The following is an 18,004-nucleotide window of genomic DNA, read 5'->3' as shown; positions in this document are numbered from 1 at the left end:
AAGTATTTTTTTTCATGTTCTAGCTTTATTCTTTTTCTCAAAACCTTATAGCAGTTCTAATTGTTAACTTGCCATCACTTTATTATTTTTAATACTCCAGTGGTATTGGGAATTCATTTGTTAAGAGACGACAGAGAAGATCAAAGATTTTTCCTTAGATTTAGGCTCCAAAACAATGTCATATTATTCTGTGACATGTTTTTAATAGTATTTGGTATAGTATACCATGTATATGGAAATGTTGGCTTTATGAGAAGGAAGGAAACCGGGGTTTCATACCACTTTCCACCAAGCAAAGTGTCCCTTTTTAAGTATGCCTAATAAAATTGCTAGCATTTCTTGAGCGCTGTGTGCCAGGCACTGTTAATATACTTGGTCCTCACTCAGGAATCCTTTAGGATTCTTGTTCTCCTTTTTTATTTTTTATTATAAATATGGCAGCTAATACACAGAAAATAACCAGCCCAAGGTCTTACCTCATAAAAACTCATGCATTCCAGCTTTCCAATCCATCCTCTTAGCAGCTATTTTTCTTATCCCACTATAGTGAAAAAATTAATGTTAATGGAGCACTAACTGTATGGACTAGTATAGTCCATATAGTATAACATATACTAAATATATGTTAATGGAACACTAATAGGCACTCTACTAAGTACAGGTATTATTTTACTTAATTCTCAAAACCCTATGAGGATTATTATTCTCCTTTTGATAGAAGAAGATACTGTGTCACAAAGATGTTAAGTGGTTACTCAGGTTACTCAGTGTCATTACCCAACCTACTATCAGAGCCATTTTAATGCAGGCTGTCTGATCCCAGCACCCGCAGTGTTTTCAGTGTTTCAAACCTAGGCCTGGGGTGCCTGGGCAGCTCAGTCTGTTAAGCATTTTCCTTCAGCTCAGGTCATGATCTCAGGGTCCTGGGATCAAGCCCCACATCGGGCTCTCTGCTCAGCAGGGAGCCTGCTTTTCCTTCTCCCTCTGCCTGTCACTTCCTCTACTTGTGCTCTCTCTCTCTCTCTGACAAATACATAGATAAAATCTTTAAAAACTATATTAAAACAACAACAACCAAAAAATACCAATATAGTAAATATACCATTACTGTTGTTTACAGCTACAAATAATTTCTTTCATTCCATATTCCTTCAAAAAATATAGAGTAAAAATCTCTAATATGATTTTTTTGCAGATTTGATGACCTATCAAGAGCTTTAAAAAAAAAAAAAACCAAGAGCTCATGTGTATTGTCTTATAATAAACTGTGTATCTTACAGGAGGAACTTTTTAAAAAATTTTAATGTAAAAATTGCTTTTAAATGAGAATTTTCAAGTACATAAATAGAGAGTATACTATGATGATTCCTACTTACCCATCACTCATCACTTATCAGCATATGGCTAATCTTTTTCATATATAATGCCACCCACTTACTCTAATAGCCCATGTAGACACTGGGTTATTTTGAAGCAGATCCCTATTGTCTTATTTGTAAAACCTGAATAAAAACCTCCATTGCAATGGCAAAAATGAGAAAAACAAAACTCAGTTCACTTAATATTAAGTTTCAGGATATGAACAGATTCAGAATCCTAGAATTTTAAGAATTAGAGGGGATATGATAGCCGTTAAAGCTGTTGTCAAACTCCTTAAATTTCTGTGCTCCCTCCAGTTGGATTCATGGCTTTAGCTATCTTCTCTTGGATCTTGCTAGCTATATGTTTATTTAATGTTATTTATTTAGCTAACTAAATCACTTAAAGAAGAAAAAGATAAGTTGAGAGAGTAAATACAGTAAAATGACCAGCATTCAAATCACTTCTATTTCTTCAGCTTTCAGTATTTAATTTAAATGTAAAATTTTTTTTCTAATTTTATATTCATTTTAGCTTTTTAACTGTGGATTCTACCTTTTTCCAGATATGTATATGAATGTGTTTTCCAGTAGGCATATGAATTCAAGCACATTTGCATTCCTTGAAGTTACCCAGCATACCCTTGTTGAGTTTGTCCTATGTGGACGTTACTGTTACTAAGCTTTGACAGGGAATGGAGATTAAAAAGATGGCGTCAGACCTTCACAGAATTCACGGTTTAGTGTATATAAATTACCCATTTTATGAAGTGCATATTAAAACATAGTTCTTGTTAGATGAATTTAGTTAAGGAAATCTTAATTGTTTCATAACTTTTCAGTCTAAAGTCAGTGAGCAAACGATACATTTCACTTGGAAAAAAAAAAGATCATTCCATATCTCTTTTTCCTGGCTCACACTTGAATCTTTTTAGAAAAAAAATTACCATCACTGTAATCTTTATTAAAACCTAGATATAGGGTGCCTAGGTGGTTCAGTTGACTAAGCGTCTATCTTTGGTTCAGGTCATGATCCCGGAGTCCTGGGATGGAGCCCTCTCCCTCTGCACCCCTTCCCACCACTTGTACTCTCTCTCAAATAAATAAATAAAATCTTAAAAAAAAAAAAAAAACCTAGATACAATGATAATAATGTCCAATGTTAGAAACAAGTCAGTTTGAATTCACACACTTAATATTCATGCTTTTTTATCATATGGCCTTAACCTACCTTTCCACATTTCTTTTCTGATTCATATGCCCTACGTCTAAGTAAAAGTTAGTACTTGTTTTTGCCCATAAATCCCCTTGCTTTCATATAGCCCCATGCCTTTACTCATGCTTTACCTTTTGGCAGAAAGGGGTACACACTGTTTCTCCATTTCTAAATCTTACCTTTCATAGTTCATCTTAAATGTCACCTTTTTTGTGCAGACTGACCCAAGAACATAATATACATTCAGGATTAAATGTGCTTATTTATGATATTATGCTACTGTCCTTGAGTGAAAAAATGGCTTAAGAATGAAAGTAGAATTAAATACACAAATTGCATACATATAGTAGATTGCCACAAATGATATTTTAAAATGTTACGTTATTCTAAAATGAGACTCTATAGTATAGATAATTAAACGAAAATTATTTTGTTAGAGATAGATGATGATTTTAGTTTTTGTCAAAATGATTTTCTATCAGCAGAGGCTTTTCTTTGCCATGGAAAGCTTTAGTTTTTTTTGTTTTGTTTTAATTTATTTGAGAGAGAGAGAGAGATCACACATAGGCAGAGAGGCAGGCAGAGAGAGAGGGGGAAGCAGGCTCCCCGCCGAGCAGAGAGCCCTACACAGGGCTCGATCCCAAGACACTGGGATCATGAGCTGAGCTGAAGGCAGAGGCTTTAACCCACTGAGCCACCCAAGTGCCCCAAGCTTTAATATTTTAAATGTAGAAAGTATGGAGTCACCTCAGCACCATTGTTTATAGCATGATTGGTCACAAATCAAATGGAGCTAGCCAAATGTGGTATAGTATTTGGTATTTCTTAGTATTCTTGATGTAAAAGGGTAACTCTCTGGATGATGTCCAGGATGTTTTAGTTCTAGCCTTCAGAAATAGTGATGTCCAGGATGTTTTAGTTCTAGCCTTCAGAAATAGTCCTTTCTGTGATCATTATTAAATCAATAGGACTCTTCTTTTGTTAGGAGCCCCCACGCCCTGTACACCCAGCACCCTTACCAGAAGCCCCACAGCCACAGCGTCTGCCCCCAGAAGCTGCCAGCACATCTCTGCCTCAGAAGCCACACTTGAAGTTAGCACGAGTTCAGAGTCAAAATGGCATTGTACTATCCTGGAGTGTCCTGGAGGTAGATCGAAGCTGTGCCACTGTTGACAGCTACCATCTCTACGCTTACCATGAGGAACCCAGTGCCACTGTGCCCTCACAGTGGAAAAAGATTGGTGAAGTAAAGGCACTTCCCTTGCCCATGGCATGCACTCTCACCCAGTTTGTATCTGGCAGCAAATACTACTTTGCAGTACGAGCCAAGGATATTTATGGACGTTTTGGACCTTTCTGTGATCCTCAGTCAACAGATGTGATCTCTTCTTCCCAGAGCAGTTAAACCTTGGAGCCTTTATCGCTTCCTCTTTCTGAGTTCCACTTTTTGGTCTTGTTTTAATCTTGTGCATGATATCCATTGTAAAATCCACATTGTGCAAGATTTCTTGGACAGATGTGTATATACACTACATTTGTTTATAATCAGAAGTAAAATAAATAGCCCATAAAGCAAGAATCTTTTCCTGGACAATTGAAGCTTCAAGGTTTTGAAATGTAAATGTGCACCTTGCTTTAGTTTTAAGGCTGGGGAATATGTGTGGGTGTTTATGTGTGTTTTTCCCTATTTATATGTTTACTGCAGTGGAATCTCCCATTTCCATTCTCACATTTACCTCTCTTCAAGTATAAAGTAAGTAGATCAAGGGATCCGAGGTATGGTATGTGGCATGATTTGCTTCTGAGGGATCTGTAGGTTCATAGCTAAATGACTTAAACTGAATCTGAACAAAACCCAAAGAAAGAAAAAAAAAAGCAAAATGGTTAAATAGTTTAAAATAGGTTAATTTGAACACAGGAAAGGATCTGTTCATCTTTTTTCTTTTCTTGGTTGTTAATTAGGTGAAAAAGATCTGCATTGGCCCTTGTTTCCTAATCTGGCTCTTACATTTATTTTGTGCCTTAAAGATTAACTACAAAAATAAACATGACCATTTGTCCATTGTTGATCTTCTCGTTCAGCCTTTTGCCCTTCATTTCTCCTTCATCTTTACTAAATATAGCACGTTCCCTTCAAGTCAATTTTAAACCAAGGCTTTAGGGATATTCTTACCAGTGCGATCACTAAATTTAACTCTAAAAATTGGACTCACTCTTTTCTTCTAAGAACATAAGTGCTTTTATGTTTGGTCACTATTTGAATTAACTGTATAAAATGGACTAAGAGAAGAAAGACCATATTGTATAAGAAAATTGTCCTTCAAACATATTGTAGAATTTATGTTCCATACTGTGTTAAAGATTAGGAAAACAGTGCTAGTTCACTTTATCACCCAAAGTATAGTATTCTTTCATAGGTAGTAAAATTCACAAAATACAGTGAGCTACAATATCAAAGGGAAAGTTTTATTTCCTTATTATTCTCATATCATTTTTTTGTTTGTTTTAACCTTTTAACTTTGTTTTGATAGTGCCAAGTTTTGTCTGATTTACCCTCTGTCAACTTGGGACAGAATTTCAAGTATATCCTTTGGGGTTATTTTATGTAGCAATTAGGTAATCCTTTCTGTGCATCTCTGTTCCTGTTGAGAGTTAATCAATTTCCATTTAGATCATGGATTTTCAGTATGAGTGCCAGCTTTACCGGTATCAGGTAGCTGTTCAGGTGTGGGTAGTTTAGGGCAGGAGAGATGGGATGAGTTTGGGGATGAGAGTATGGTTGGGAATAGTTTGAAAGAAATTCATGGAGTTTGTGAAATAGCTTTTCAAGTCTGAGAATAAATTCATTTTTAAATTTTTCTTGGGATTATAGGAGGGAGCTATCCCTTTTATTAATGCTGCTTTGTTTGCAACTTCGGTAGCTTGTAATGGGAAGCATTATAGTAATGCTGTAAAGAAACTCTCATTAGAGACTTCACTGGTCAATATATTGTCACATTAGGTGTAAAGTTTGATTGATGCTGAAGAAAGCCTACAAATTGCCAAAATGTAAGTGCTCCAGAACCTTCCTTTTACTTTCAGAAAATGAGACCACAATGAGAATTGAAGTTTTCATGAATCCAATTTGCCAACCAACTAACGTAGATGTTACTCATTCTAGGACTAACAATGATGGTAAAAGAAGTTGTCAGTGTCATGCCAACGAAAATTTGAAAAGGGAGAAATTGATAATCTTCTAGATGTGTATGAACACCTCTCTATATCTGCATGTGTATATGTTTTTATCTACAATAGTTGCGTTGCTGATCATGTGTTCAAGATCATTCCTGTCTACAGAATGGAAAGCCCGTGTTCAATTAAAAGTGTTCTTTATTGGCCGGTTTTATGGTCATGTGATGACAATTTGCTTATCTAGCCTAGAAAAACTTCCCTTGGTGAATGTTTTTGTTTATATTCACTAATTTTTTTTTTTTAAAGCTTTCATAGCATTATATAATCAGGTGAAGAAAGCCCAGTAGAATGAAAATACATTTTAGCCTATACTGTGTCTTCTGTCAAACAAAAATAAGTTCTCAAATAGTAACCCTAAAAATACATTTACTACACCAAAATAAAACTTTTTATTCCAGATGGTGGAAGGAAGGTACAAAGAGAGAGTGTAATTATTTGAGGAAAGTGTGTATTATGAGATGCTCTCCTCAAATTAGCATGCCATGGGATTTATAGGCAACAGCTATACTGAATTTACTGAAAGGTGCTAGGCTAGAACTATAGGCATTTATTTTGGACAGGTTTTGTTGATGAGCTCTGACTTTTGGTTTATTTCCTTTGGGAGAGAGATTGCAAGACTATATTGTAGCAGTTCACACTCCATGGTACCTTTTCACAAAGTATTACAGATAAGTTTGATTATCCCATTTTGGGAATGCAAGTTTGCTACAGTTTAAGCCTGACATTACCTGTGTAAGTATTGCCTTATTGGAAATCCTGAAAGCTTCTGATATTTCCACCTAAAGTATAGGATGTTCATATGGCATTTGAAGATAATGGTGATGTTTGTTACTCTCTGTTTTGCACTTTATCAGTAATTTTCACCCTGTTTTAAGTGTGAGTAAGCCTCTTTTTAAAGTTACGTTCTTGCCAGTAAATTTATAAACTACAAAGACAACATCTGTTGTTAACTGTTAACTTTCTGAGGTAACTATATCCCTGTTTCCCTGAACTCACTTTAAAATATGCAGAATATTGTGTACTGTTTACTACTGTACTACACAGTAGATGTTCATGAGAGAAGTGAAGAGTACAGCTTTCTTCCTTGAAAAGTACATTTTATTGGGATGCCATTTGCCTCACAGAGAGTGTTTCCCACTCGCCCCACCCCCATTGCTGGATAATAAATGAAAGATTTAATTGGGAAATGTGACCAAAAGCAAGGAATTTCGAATTTTTGGTACAACTGTCTGCAAAATTCCTTAGGCAGGCAGACTGCACTATACAGTTCTCTTACTGTATTGAGTAAGTGTTAACTTAGTTTTTGTCATTTGCTCTTCTGCTTACATTTTCCAAATTATTTATGCAGCAAGGTGAATGTTAATATTGCATGATATGCATTTATCTTGTTCCACAAATTTTCCAGTACTGTACAAGATTAACAAAACAATGCCTGTGGTATCCTCTTCTCTTACTTTGATACACTGTGATTTTAACACATTAGAGTACTGCAGAGACCTTCCAAGTGTTCTCCCCAACTTTCCTTCTTGGGCTATTTCAGAATCATATGATTTATTCATTATTTTAATTTCTTTGTTGACCAGTTATTGACTTGCTTTATTCTAATTTCCAGAAAAACCATGCCCCAATATTGGATTGTTGGAAATAATTCTATCTAAAATCAATGCAGGATTCTGCCTTCCCTTACTATTTACTGAGTGATGCCCCTCTCCCACTTTTTAAAATTTTTGGACAAAAAGACCAACCTCATGAAGTGTTTTCATTAGTGTGGCAGACTTAGATCTAATTCCTAAAGTGCATTCCCCTAGAGCCAGCCAATGGGGAGGAATGATAAGACACGTTTTGTCTTCTTCAAATAGTTTTATCATGCTACATAAGGATTTTGTTCTTGTTTTTGTTTTTTTATTTGTAGAGTCAGCTAAGTACCCATCATTCATACTTAAATGCGGGGGGGGGGGGGGTTGTTTTTGTTTTGTTTGTAAATAAGGTAACTGGGCAATCAAACACCTTTTTGGGATCCTGGCTTCATTATTTTCTCAGCCATTTCAAAAATTAAATACAAAAATAAATCCTTTGTAGGAAACTTGCATCCTGATTTTTCTTTATTGCAGTTGAAAGTGTAAATAATAAGACAATGTAAGACCTTCCTAATGTCTAATATAAACTGGGCTATAGTGAGTTGCCCTATTTTTATTAGGTTTTGAAGGTTTTGTGTTTTTTTTTTTTTTCTTTTTTAAATGTACAGTAGAGTGGTGTCTGTATAAGTGTTAACTGTAGTGGGATTTTGTCCAGCAAGCCTGAAATTTATACTTTGAAATAAACTACTGGGTTTTTACATTCTGAGTATTCTGATTCATTCTAATTATTCTCAGCCCTTGTGTTGCTTATGGATGTTTCTCACCTTGTTAAGAATCACCCATTATACTGTATAATATGGTTTATTTAACCCCTATTGGCAATACCACAGCACTCAAACCACATACAGTTCTCTAGCTTTGAAAGAGAAGTTGTTACGTAGAGTTGCTCCCAGATTAGATGTGCTGTTTTTAACTGATGGGAGACCACATTAAGTTAATATTATGTGCCTAGTCTGTACCACAGAAGGACTCAGCCAGTGCTTGTTAATGACCAGAAGAACCACTAACTGCATTTCTATTAGAGGTTCCTTTGAAGCTCCACCATCCCCTAGGGCTTTGTCATTAAGTATATCCAGCCCAGGGAAGGATAAAAAGCATGGAAGAGGACAGGTTCTTAGGAGCCAGGCTGGAAGTGACACTAGCAGGTTCTTAGGAGCCAGGCTGGAAGTGACACTAGTATCAGGTTCCTTGGGCAAGAACCCTATCACGTGGCACAGCTGTCTAGGGGAACCTGGGAGATGTAGTCCATGTGCCAGGCATGAAAGGAGAATATGGATCTGCGTGAGCAGTTTCGGCTGTACCATCTTGTGTGTGTATATATAAACTTGTATGCTAAAGCCAGGTATTATTTATTTTCCAGAGTATTTCTTCTACAGTGTGTCACCTTGTAGTGAATGTTTGTTGTAAACAAACAAACCCTGCAAAATCAACAGAAAATGAAAGCAGCAGGCTGAATTTAACATATTTTATTAAGACTAATTCTGAATGGAAAAACATAGCTAAAATAGTGCCTTTGGAATCTTATTTGCAACCTTCTATTCCCTTCTATTCCCTCAACTCCCTCCTTCATTTTATGTCACGTTTCAAAATCGGTTTCATGGTAATAAAATCAAAGTCATAGGTGTCTGGCATGCCCTTGTGGAGAGTTTTGTTGAAACGGTTCCAATGAAAAACAGGGAGGCCACCTTGTACTGTGGGACCACTAATGGCATGGGCTGTGTACTCTGATGCAAGGTAGATATCTGCCACCTGGAAAGAGAAAGGAGAGGGACATCTTAGCAAACCATTTGGAAAAAACTAGATTCCTGTTTTTCCTTGTGGGGTTGTTTCTGTTTTTTGTTTGTTTGTTTGTTTTGGTCCTGCTCTTTTTCCAAAGTCACAGTATTAGCCCCCCCCCCCCTTTTTTTTTATTAGCCCCCTTTTAAAATAAAATTTTGCAAGCTTCCACAACATGCTCTTCCATAACCGTTGGTATTCGGATGTGAATTGAGTAGAAGTGCATTAACGTAGCCAAAAATGTGAGATCGGGAGTCAGAAGACTCATGTTCAGAATTTTAGCTCCAAAACTTGTTAAAAAAAACCCTATGGGATTCCATTTTCTCATTTGTGAAAGGACTTTGATAACCATACTTCATAGAAGAGTTGTTACGAGGATTAATGAGAGAAAATGCTTGGAGTAGTGACTAGATACCTTCTTCAACAAAAGTTGTTATTAATCAGGGCAGTAACGAGTTTTATTTATTTTTAGGAAATCAAGTTTTATTTATTTATTTATTTGACAAGAGGGGGAGAGAGAGAGAGAGCGAGCGAGTGCACAAGCAGGCAGAGCAGCAGGCAGAGGGAGGGGGAGAAGCAGGCTCTCCACTGAGCACGGAGCCCGATGCGGGACTCCTGGGATTATAACCTAGACAGAAGGCAGACACTTAGCTGACTGAGCCACCCAGGCACCCCGTAACAAGAGTTTTAAAGTAGAAGAAAATATCAAAAAAACAAGGTCCATGGTTCTCAAAAGCACCTAAACACTGGATAGCAGCAGATCTCAACCTTAGAGGAAAAAGAAAAAGATACCTCATAACTTCTGATTTTCTGTATATTCCAAATGACTCAGGGGAAATGCTAAGTATATCCTTAAACTCTTTTGATGAAAAATTGGCAGATTGCTCTCTCCAGAAGAAAGTAAAGTTTGGCAGATGGAAGGTTGGCTTAGGTTCTCTCAGGCAAGGCAGCAGAGGTAATTCTCTGTGTATTCTGGAATGGCTAGAACACTTCTTACACACTTTACCAATTGTTTGCAAACACCATTAATAAGAAATAAGCATTCATTAGGGTTTCGTGTGTGTCAGGCTCTCTATATCCACTGAATTTTACTTTACACAACATATTGGGGGTCATTAAAGCTAGAGCTCTGGTATCATATGGATAAAAAGTAGCTTGAGTAGGAACTAGACTATTCTGAAGCATCTTCTTTTCAGGCATTAGGCTGATAGAAAAAATTATGTGTAGGGGGATCAGCATTCTTAACAGTTAACTCCACTTCTAACTGATTTCTTCCAGAATTTAGGACTGAAAGTGCAAACAAAGAGACATGCCCAAACCAGAAATGCAAAAGGACGTGTAAGAATGATTCTTTTCCACCAACCACATGGCTAACTCATCCCCTCGGACACCCCAAATCTGGTAGTCTGCAGGAAAATTCTTAATGACCAGCTCTCTGAGAGGAAAAAAAGACCCTGATTTGTAGTGTTTGCTGATTTGCATAGTGTAAATACTCCTCCATGGCTGATTTCAAGCTGTCCACATCTGATTTAACAACTGGTTCTCACAGCCCTTATGAGCTGGCTTCAGCCCACCACTGCAAATAAGTAATACCTATTTATTATCTATATTAGGTGATGCATTACAGCACTTAATAATTCTAACATGGCGAAAACCCTTTAGTGCTTGTCCAGTAAACTTGTTCCTCCAGCTAAATTCAGTTCCTGTTTAATGTGAAATCACACTGCTCCCAATAATAGGTTCTTTGGACTTTGGGCTAGTCTGGTAAAACTTAAGACATCAATGTCATCACCATCCTCATGATGGTGTACACTTACAAATAACACAACATTGACATTTAATATTTATTCTTCACAATAATCCCATAAGGAAAATACTGTTATGTCCATCTTACAGGTAAGGAAACAAATATGCCAAGATTATGGAATTTTCTATTAAGTGGCAGGGCAAGGCATGAAAGTTAGGCAATGAGACCTACCACCAGAATCTGCAAAAGCTGATTTCTGAATTGAACTTAGGGTCAGAGACAATATAGTGCTTTAGGCCACAGAAATCTCTGCAGCTTTGCCTTTGGACAGACCTAGGTGCAGGTAAAAATTAAATTCAAAAGCCGGTTCGCATGTTACCTTCGTGTCATAGCAACCTCCAGGACTTGGGTTAAGTGAGTTCAGGTCTTCACGGCAACAGATGGTATTGCAGGGATCGCCCTTACTGTAAGGATCTTCCTTATAATCTAGGAGGAAAGAGTGACAGGGAAGAGGGTGAGCACTGGCTGTTTGGAGATACACCTGCCCACAAGAAACTTTCTGAGTCTCTGCAAGTCTAGATAATCAGAGTCTACCCCAGTGGCCTCATTGGCCCAGCTGCTCTCAAGAACCTTGAACAGTGAAGAGTGGATGGAAGAGAGAGAATAAAGGCTAAATGTACATCACTATTCTTCAACAAAATAAATACAAATTTGATATTGTTCATCAAAAATAAAGTGGTTATCAATAATTTTTGTTTTATTAGCTGCTTCTGTCCTTGGAAGAAAACCTGTGTTAGGGTTGAGGGGGAGTGGTAAAAAGAAAGTACTCTGTATGGGTTATTTTATCTGTATTTCACATGCTGTTTTTTTCAGTGAAAAAAATCTATAGAATCTTCTTCCCTGTCATTTTATAAAAGAGGACAAAATCCTATCTGTTGAGTATAAAATATGTATAGTATTGATTGAATACCGAATACCAAATAACTTCTTTTAATTCCTTCTAGTACAAAGATTGATTCTTTACGTGGGAAAACTTAACATGGATTCTTTATCCATGCAGAAGAAAAGGAGTTTTGAGGAATGATTCTTGAGAAATGTGCTACGTACTATTGTATCGCATGATATATTTCATGGATGCCATATCCGTCACGTCCCCTTGGTCACGCCGGAAGATTTTGGCTCGTGAAGCCATGTCATAGGAGAACTCCAAACCCAGCTTCTGAACTAGCATTGGATAGCCACTCCAGGTGTAGATTTTTTCATGGAAAGGAATGTTGTAGGAGGGCCAATATCCTGGTTCCAGATGGAAAGGAAGGAAGGGTGAGATTGACAGGGAGACAGAAAAGAGAGATGGAACAAAAGAGATGTCATTAATGATAGTTTCTTTTGAAAATCAGCACAGATGTGTGATTATAAAATGACATTACAATGAAAATAAAGCTCTGAATGTGAACACTGGCCTTCAAACTGATCCTTTTAAATTTACAGAATCAATATACCTCTAGATGGTTCCATTAGGGAAAGAAGAGGATCAGAATTCTTTGGTTTTCACCCAAAGTTCTTAAAGCAATATATTAACCAGAAAAATAATTTATAATCTGATTAATAAAATGAAGCAAAACATGGAGCTGTCTGGGGAGCTGGTGTAAGTGAACCTGGTTCCTGAAACGCCAAAAGATAGTTTCACAGTGTGGCCCTAACAGGGAGCAGGCCAGGTGCTAATCATGGGACAATGGAAGAACATAGTACCTAAAGTTAAGAAAATCTGAATTTTAGGCTCAGGGCTGAATCACAAGGTCTCAGGCAGTTAACTTCACTCTATTTGCTCTTTTTAATGGAGCGGGAAAGGAAAAATCCAAAATTTGAAGAGATTGGAGATAATCTTTAAGGTTCCAGTAGGCTTTAACTTCTTCGTAAGCATTCCTTAAGGCTTAGCTTCATCCCAAGCTTCACGGTGTGCCAGGGCCATAGAGCACATTCGTCACTAAGCATCAGACATGTGACACAGCTCTAGTACAATCAATATTTCAGGAACAGCCCAGATTCCGGGGACCTGGGCTATTGTCTACAGATTAGTTAGTCAACACAGGTGGGACTCCTCCACCATTCAGGATTCATTTTCCATCCCCCATATTGTCTTGGCCTTTGTCTGCCTTTCTCCCTTTTTACTGTTTTATAGGATCCCCTACTCAGGGGTGAGGTTATAGAGATTTTAAAAAATGACAAGACACAGGCCAGCATCAGGAAGAACTGAGATTAAAGATAATATTGAACTGACAGGCTAAAATCATGTTCATTACTATAGTATATCTAGGTTATACATAGACTTAGGGGTTAGACTGCCTGGATCTGAAGCCTGGTTCTGCCTTCATTAGGTCTGTGACCTTAGACAAATTATTCAACTTCTCTGTGCTTCAGTTTCTTCAGCTATAAAATGTGAACAATGAAAATACCTTACAAGGATGATGATGAGCATGAAACGAGCTCAGACAGATGGAGTGCTTATAATAGCATCTAATACTTGATAAGCATTAGATGAATATTAACTGTTATTACTATACTTCTCTTAATGTGAATGCAGCTCAAATGAATAATCAAAATGGCTGCTTTACACTTCACATTTTCCTAAAGCTTCATGATTTACAAAAGCATTTGAAATAGATTATCTTATGTCACAACAACCTAATGATGTATATAAACCTTATCATCCCTCCTTATAAAGAATGAAACAGAGGTTCAGAGATGTCCAATGCCTCCTTTCTGACCAAAAGGCTTCCAGCAATATACCACAGCTGCTTCCAAATTCCAGGAGGTCTGTAGAATTTTCTGTCTTATTATTTTAAAGATTTTATTTATTTGACAGAGATCACAAGTAGGCAAAGAGGCAGGCAGAGAGAGAGGAAGGGAAGCAGGCTCCCTGCTGAGCAGAGAGCCCGATGCGGGGCTTGAGCATCATGACCTGAGCCAAAGGCAGAGGCTCTAACCCACTGAGCCACCCAGGCACCCCTGTCTTTTATTTTAAAGGCTGTGTGATAGTGCATAAGTATTTGGGCAAATCACATATTTCTTTCTGAGCCTTTCTTTCCTTATAGTAAAATGGTAACAGTGCAACTTATCTGGAAGTATATTAATGAAGATCAAACAAGAGAAGGTAAGTAAAAGGCTGAAAAGAGTGCCTAGTATACAGTGGACAATGAATTTAACTCTCTGTTCTTCCCACCTTCAGCAAAACAACTACAAACAGATCAGCATCAGATTTTTTTTTAGTCTCAGGGTAGATTTCTTCATGGAATCTAGGAATAAGATCGCAAAGAACCTGAGTCTGCCATTCCATAATCAGTCGCAGTCCAAAGAAGAAAAGGCCATGAATAATCTGTCCCCTTTAACACACATCTCCCTCTTGAGGCTGCTAATTTTATCGGGCTCTCATGATCTGGATGGGCCAAGCCATGTCAAGATCGGACAGCTGACTTCTCAGTTTTGAATGGCAGTCCTAACTATGTGACCGCCAATGATTGGACGTCTCTATTGAGCGGTATCTGATCTGCTTGGCAACTGAAATCTCCATCTTTATGAATTGTTTTCTGCGTATTATGAGCATTTGGTTGGTGTCATTATAAAATCTCTGAGGACCTGGGAGCGGACCAGGCCCTGATTCCGGGGGTCCATATCTTCCCTTGATTCTGTTTCTGCTCATCTATCAGCTGATCTATTGCAACAGTGTCCTAATTAGTCTCCTGCCTTCTCTCTGACTCAGTCTGTTCTCCCTTTTCAAAAACTGCCATTTTTCACTCACCACCACTTTCCACTGCAGAGCCCTTCCTCTAGCTGTCTCGAAAGCTAACAGTCTCTCAATCACAACACAGTTTTCATGCCTCCATTTGTTTGACCTTGTCCCCTTGTCAAATTGCTGAGCTCTTTTTCTGACATTTAACCATCACTCAGACATCATCTTCACTCTTCCATATGTTGTGTGTGCCAAACACTGTGTTCGATGCAAGGTAAGTAAGAGTGCTTGCTTTGTGTCAGCAGTGTGCTCAAGAATTGGCAAGAATTATCCCAATTCACTCTCAAGACAACTTTGAAATTGGAAAAGAGAAGGTCCACATTCCCGCATCCAAATTGGAAAAGAAAGGTCCACATTCCCACATCCAAAAACTTGGAGGCCAGATCTTTCAGAACTCAGGGTTTTGCAGATCTCAGAACAGCAGTGGGGTGTGCATATCACACATGACATTGCAGTGTCTGTGGGCAACACTTCATAATCAGAGGCATTGGAATCTCTGGAGCCTAATGTACAGGGTCTTAATGTATAGGAGAGGAAATAAAGACTAAACAGTTCAAGTCTACTGAATTGCCAAACGGGTAGTTTTGCTACCAAAAGGTCAGGTCGGGTCATATTTTGGTACTAAGTTTAGGAAAAAAAAGACAAAACAAAACATTTTTTTGAGATTTCAAAATTACAGATAAGTGATTGTGGACTGTACCGCTAATGTAGTGTTTCACAGACGGAGAAAGTGAGGCTTGGAGAGAGTAGATCATTTGCCCGAGATTTTGAGGAGCAGAGATTCAAATCAAAGTGGTGCCACTCTAAAACCCATGATTCAAATGTCGGGGCTCTGGTCTTGCCCTTCAGACCCGCCTTCTCTGATCCTCCCCATGACCGTGCCCACCCCTGGGCTAGGCACCCCGGACTTTATAACCGCACTTCCTGTTCTGGGTTCTAAGGGCTGGTTACGTGCCTCGCTTCCTCACTAGACTGTTTCTAAAGGTTGGGGAATTTGTAACCTGCAGCCATGCTTTTCCAATCCCTGGGCCAAGGAAGCACTTCTGTAAATATTTGCTGAGTTTGACTAAAAGCTTTACCCAGGAGCCCAGGAGATAAGGTAATGTTAGAGTGATGAGAAGTCCTAAGCCCATAAATGCCTGGCTTTGTCCCCAACTATACGATGTCATGTAAGAGTTTGAGGTGCAGATTTTACATGTTGTGCTGAAGCTGGGAGCTCTTTCCCAGTGTAACTAGCAATGGCTTTCCCATCCCTTCTTCCCCGTCGTACACCCCTGCCCATCATAGAGCCCCATACCACACATTCCCCACCACACAGGCATACACACTCACAGACTAATCGGACTTCCAGACTTCTAGCATAAAGACAGTACCTTTCCGTAGAATCTCGGTTTGGTCGGAATATTCTACATATGTAGGAATTTGCTCCACAATGTACAGAGTGCCTGTGTCAAGGCTGTACTTCGGCTTTACCTTCTTCAAGTCCAGGACCATGTATTGGTTGTTATAGGTGCCTGAAATGTTGGGAGACATGAAGTAGGGTATGGGTGCGGCTCTACTGGTTAACTCGAAATCTGAACATGTACATGCCTAAGAACTCTTCTGCCGGGCCACTTACCAGAGTTGTAGTTTGAAAAGATCTCTGCCCACTGCCTGCCATCATTTGCCATCATATTGGCCACACGGACCCTTTGCCATGCGAGGAGAGACTGTGGTACCACAAGCTTTAGTAGAGTTTTATTATACACACTGTTTGTGGTCTGTAGCAATATCAAACCACTGCTAAGAATGTAAAAGTCATCCAGAGACTCCAAAAACCCTGCAGAAGAGACAAATATACAATCAGCATACATCTAGCTGGTATATTCAACCAACATTATTAGCATAGAACTTTGCATAAACAATGCATTTTGCAGAGTATCAGTTATTATGATCCTTGATCTACAGTAGCCTCTCTTGGTTTGGGCTCACCTCTGTAGGGCTTATTTAACAGCTCCTTATAAAAATGTGCCAATGGACCTCTGACCCTAGATTCCCTATTGATATTTTTTGATTTTATAATTTGGGCGATAAAAATACATTAAATCAGGACTCTTTCCGATTTTCCAAAATGATAAACAGAAATAGATCCCCACTAACTAGGATTTTGCAGGAGAACTTAGAATTAGGGAGGGGGATTAAAGGGTTCATTGTTGAATAATAAGATTATGGATGTGTTCTTTCTTCTCTTTCCACTTTTCTATATTTTCCAAATTTTACATAATGAGTCTACATGATTTTTAGAAAGAGGGAAAACGTCTACATTTACATAAGTAGACATGGTTTTGAAATTAGGATCTTGCCACTCTGGGTCAGGCAACGCTTTTTATACGTGTTGGCAGCAATACAGGAAAAATCAGTGAAGCTACAAGTCTTTTTTTAAAGGCCTATTTTGTGCTTTATGCTGTGTGATTGTGGTAGAAATCAAAGTATTATCACATACAGCTCTAGCAATGAGAGAGGATATACTGTCATCAGTAACGAGTCATGAAGGACGAATTGTCAGTGGTGAAGAAACATCAGAGAAGGACCCAGTGAGAGAGTTAGAAGAGGCCAAGGTGAAAAGTTCCTCTGGTACTTCCCAAACTTACACCATTTTATACCACCTTATCATTTCTGCCATATCTGATCACTTGTAATTTATTTACTATTTTTCCTTAAATGTACTCTTTCCAAACTTTAAATACTTAACTTGTCACGTACAACAATATCCGAGGAACCATAAGGTTAATGTTTTGGCCTTTTTTTTTTTTTTTTTCCTCAGAAAACATTAAAACAAATACATTTCTACTAACATGCGAAAATTACTTGCCCACGAACCACCTAATACCACCTCACAGCACTATGCAGGCCACACATAGAGAAACACCAATGTATCTAAAGCTTTTGTAATCGGGAAGGACAAGATGAGGGCATTTTTCCAGGACCATACAGCCAGCTGCTGGCAGACCTGGGCCTAGGGTGCAGGTCCTTGACTTAGTCCAGCGCTCTTTCCACTAAGGGTGAACCCCCGTGCTCAGCCTTTATGGCTGTCCTTCTTCAGGCTTAATGAAGGCAGGAGGAGGAAAGCTTCATGGAGGAAGTAGATCTGGAACTGAGTCCGGAAGCTTTTATAAGAGTTGACTAGGGGGCACCTGGGGACTCCTTTGGTTAAGCAACCCACACTTGGTTTTGGCTCAGGCCATGATCTCATGGTTGGAGATCTAGCTGGTG

The 18,004-nt window shown here is 38.4% G+C and overlaps 2 protein-coding genes across 9 annotated transcripts in view; one reads left to right on the top strand and one right to left on the bottom strand.

The window, feature by feature from the left end:
- Positions 1-8,140, top strand: part of ATF7IP (activating transcription factor 7 interacting protein) — a 124,164-nt gene extending 116,024 nt beyond the window's left edge. For all 6 annotated transcript variants that reach the window (XM_047743092.1, XM_047743091.1, XM_047743089.1 and 3 more), the window contains exon 15: positions 3,560-8,140. In XM_047743092.1, coding sequence (XP_047599048.1) covers positions 3,560-3,979 — 420 coding nt within the window. In that variant the 3' untranslated portion in view covers positions 3,980-8,140. The remainder of the gene's footprint in view (positions 1-3,559) is intronic.
- Positions 8,141-8,893: 753 nt separating this feature from the next.
- PLBD1 (phospholipase B domain containing 1) overlaps positions 8,894-18,004 on the bottom strand; it is a 58,992-nt gene continuing 49,881 nt past the window's right edge. For all 3 annotated transcript variants that reach the window (XM_047743099.1, XM_047743098.1, XM_047743100.1), the window contains 5 exons: positions 16,371-16,571; positions 16,126-16,266; positions 12,073-12,258; positions 11,345-11,451; positions 8,894-9,191 (listed from right to left, as the gene is read on the bottom strand). In XM_047743099.1, the coding sequence (XP_047599055.1) occupies positions 9,009-9,191; positions 11,345-11,451; positions 12,073-12,258; positions 16,126-16,266; positions 16,371-16,571 (818 nt within the window). In that variant the 3' untranslated portion in view covers positions 8,894-9,008. The remainder of the gene's footprint in view (positions 9,192-11,344; positions 11,452-12,072; positions 12,259-16,125; positions 16,267-16,370; positions 16,572-18,004) is intronic.

This window comes from Lutra lutra, chromosome 8 (assembly GCF_902655055.1).
Source record: "Lutra lutra chromosome 8, mLutLut1.2, whole genome shotgun sequence".
NCBI lineage: Eukaryota > Metazoa > Chordata > Mammalia > Carnivora > Mustelidae > Lutra > Lutra lutra.
This window is presented reverse-complemented; position numbering and strand designations above follow the sequence as displayed.